Below are 738 nucleotides of genomic sequence, written 5' to 3'. Positions count from 1 at the left end.
GGTCTGACACGGCGCCGAGCGCCCGGCACCTCTCGCAGCCAGGCCCCCGCGAGAAATAAAGAAAGGGTTAGGGAGAAGGGTCTGTCTTCTTAAATAAGAAATACAATTTAGAAAGCATTAAGAATTACATTAACCCTCTGCTAATTACTCTTATTTACACCAATTAAAATTAGTCGATGTCTTCTGGAATCAAACTGCCAACCGCTATGCGAAGTACGCCCAGAGGAAGACCCCAGCACATAAACACAACAGCAGGTTGATGTTCAGGACGTGCTTCACCAGCGGTTTCTCCTCCAGGGAAGCCACGGGAGGCGGCTCAGGTTTAGTCTGCGCTGCGTTCTCGGCGTCTTCCTGTTTGCGCTCCATCCCGCAGAGCCACAGACAGGCGGTCACCAGCTTCGAGTTCCCTTTGGCGTTCGTCGTACCTGCAAAGAGGGTCTGTAGTGAGGTACGGATCTCAGCAAGACCGGTCCCAGGAGGTATCGGTGTAGTCCTGCACAAAGCCTTGTGATGCCAAACCGCACCAGCGTGCCTTACGTGACAGCATGACCTCTGCCGAGGGGGAAGAGACCCTTCCCTGAGCACCGCCTGGGGCTGTAGTACCTGTTTGGTCCTTCCCTGGAGCTCTGGGCTCGAGTGCTGCTGATCCCAGTGTTCTAAGAGACGGTACCCACAGACCACACCTCAAAGCTCAGCAGTGGCTGCCTCGTGACCCCCACCCCGCGCCCGCTCTGGTCC

At 55.7% G+C, this 738-nt stretch overlaps 1 protein-coding gene across 1 annotated transcript in view; it reads right to left on the bottom strand.

Moving 5' to 3' along the window:
• Positions 1-204: 204 nt before the first annotated feature.
• SLC5A11 (solute carrier family 5 (sodium/inositol cotransporter), member 11) overlaps positions 205-738 on the bottom strand; it is a 13,849-nt gene continuing 13,315 nt past the window's right edge. Inside the window, 1 exon segment of the mRNA XM_010135874.1 lies at positions 205-425. Coding sequence (XP_010134176.1) covers positions 205-425 — 221 coding nt within the window.

This window comes from Buceros rhinoceros, unplaced genomic scaffold, assembly GCF_000710305.1.
Source record: "Buceros rhinoceros silvestris isolate BGI_N320 unplaced genomic scaffold, ASM71030v1 scaffold7985, whole genome shotgun sequence".
In the NCBI taxonomy this organism is placed as follows: domain Eukaryota; kingdom Metazoa; phylum Chordata; class Aves; order Bucerotiformes; family Bucerotidae; genus Buceros; species Buceros rhinoceros.
Note: the sequence above shows the minus strand (reverse complement) of the source record. Positions and strands in the feature narration are given on the sequence as shown.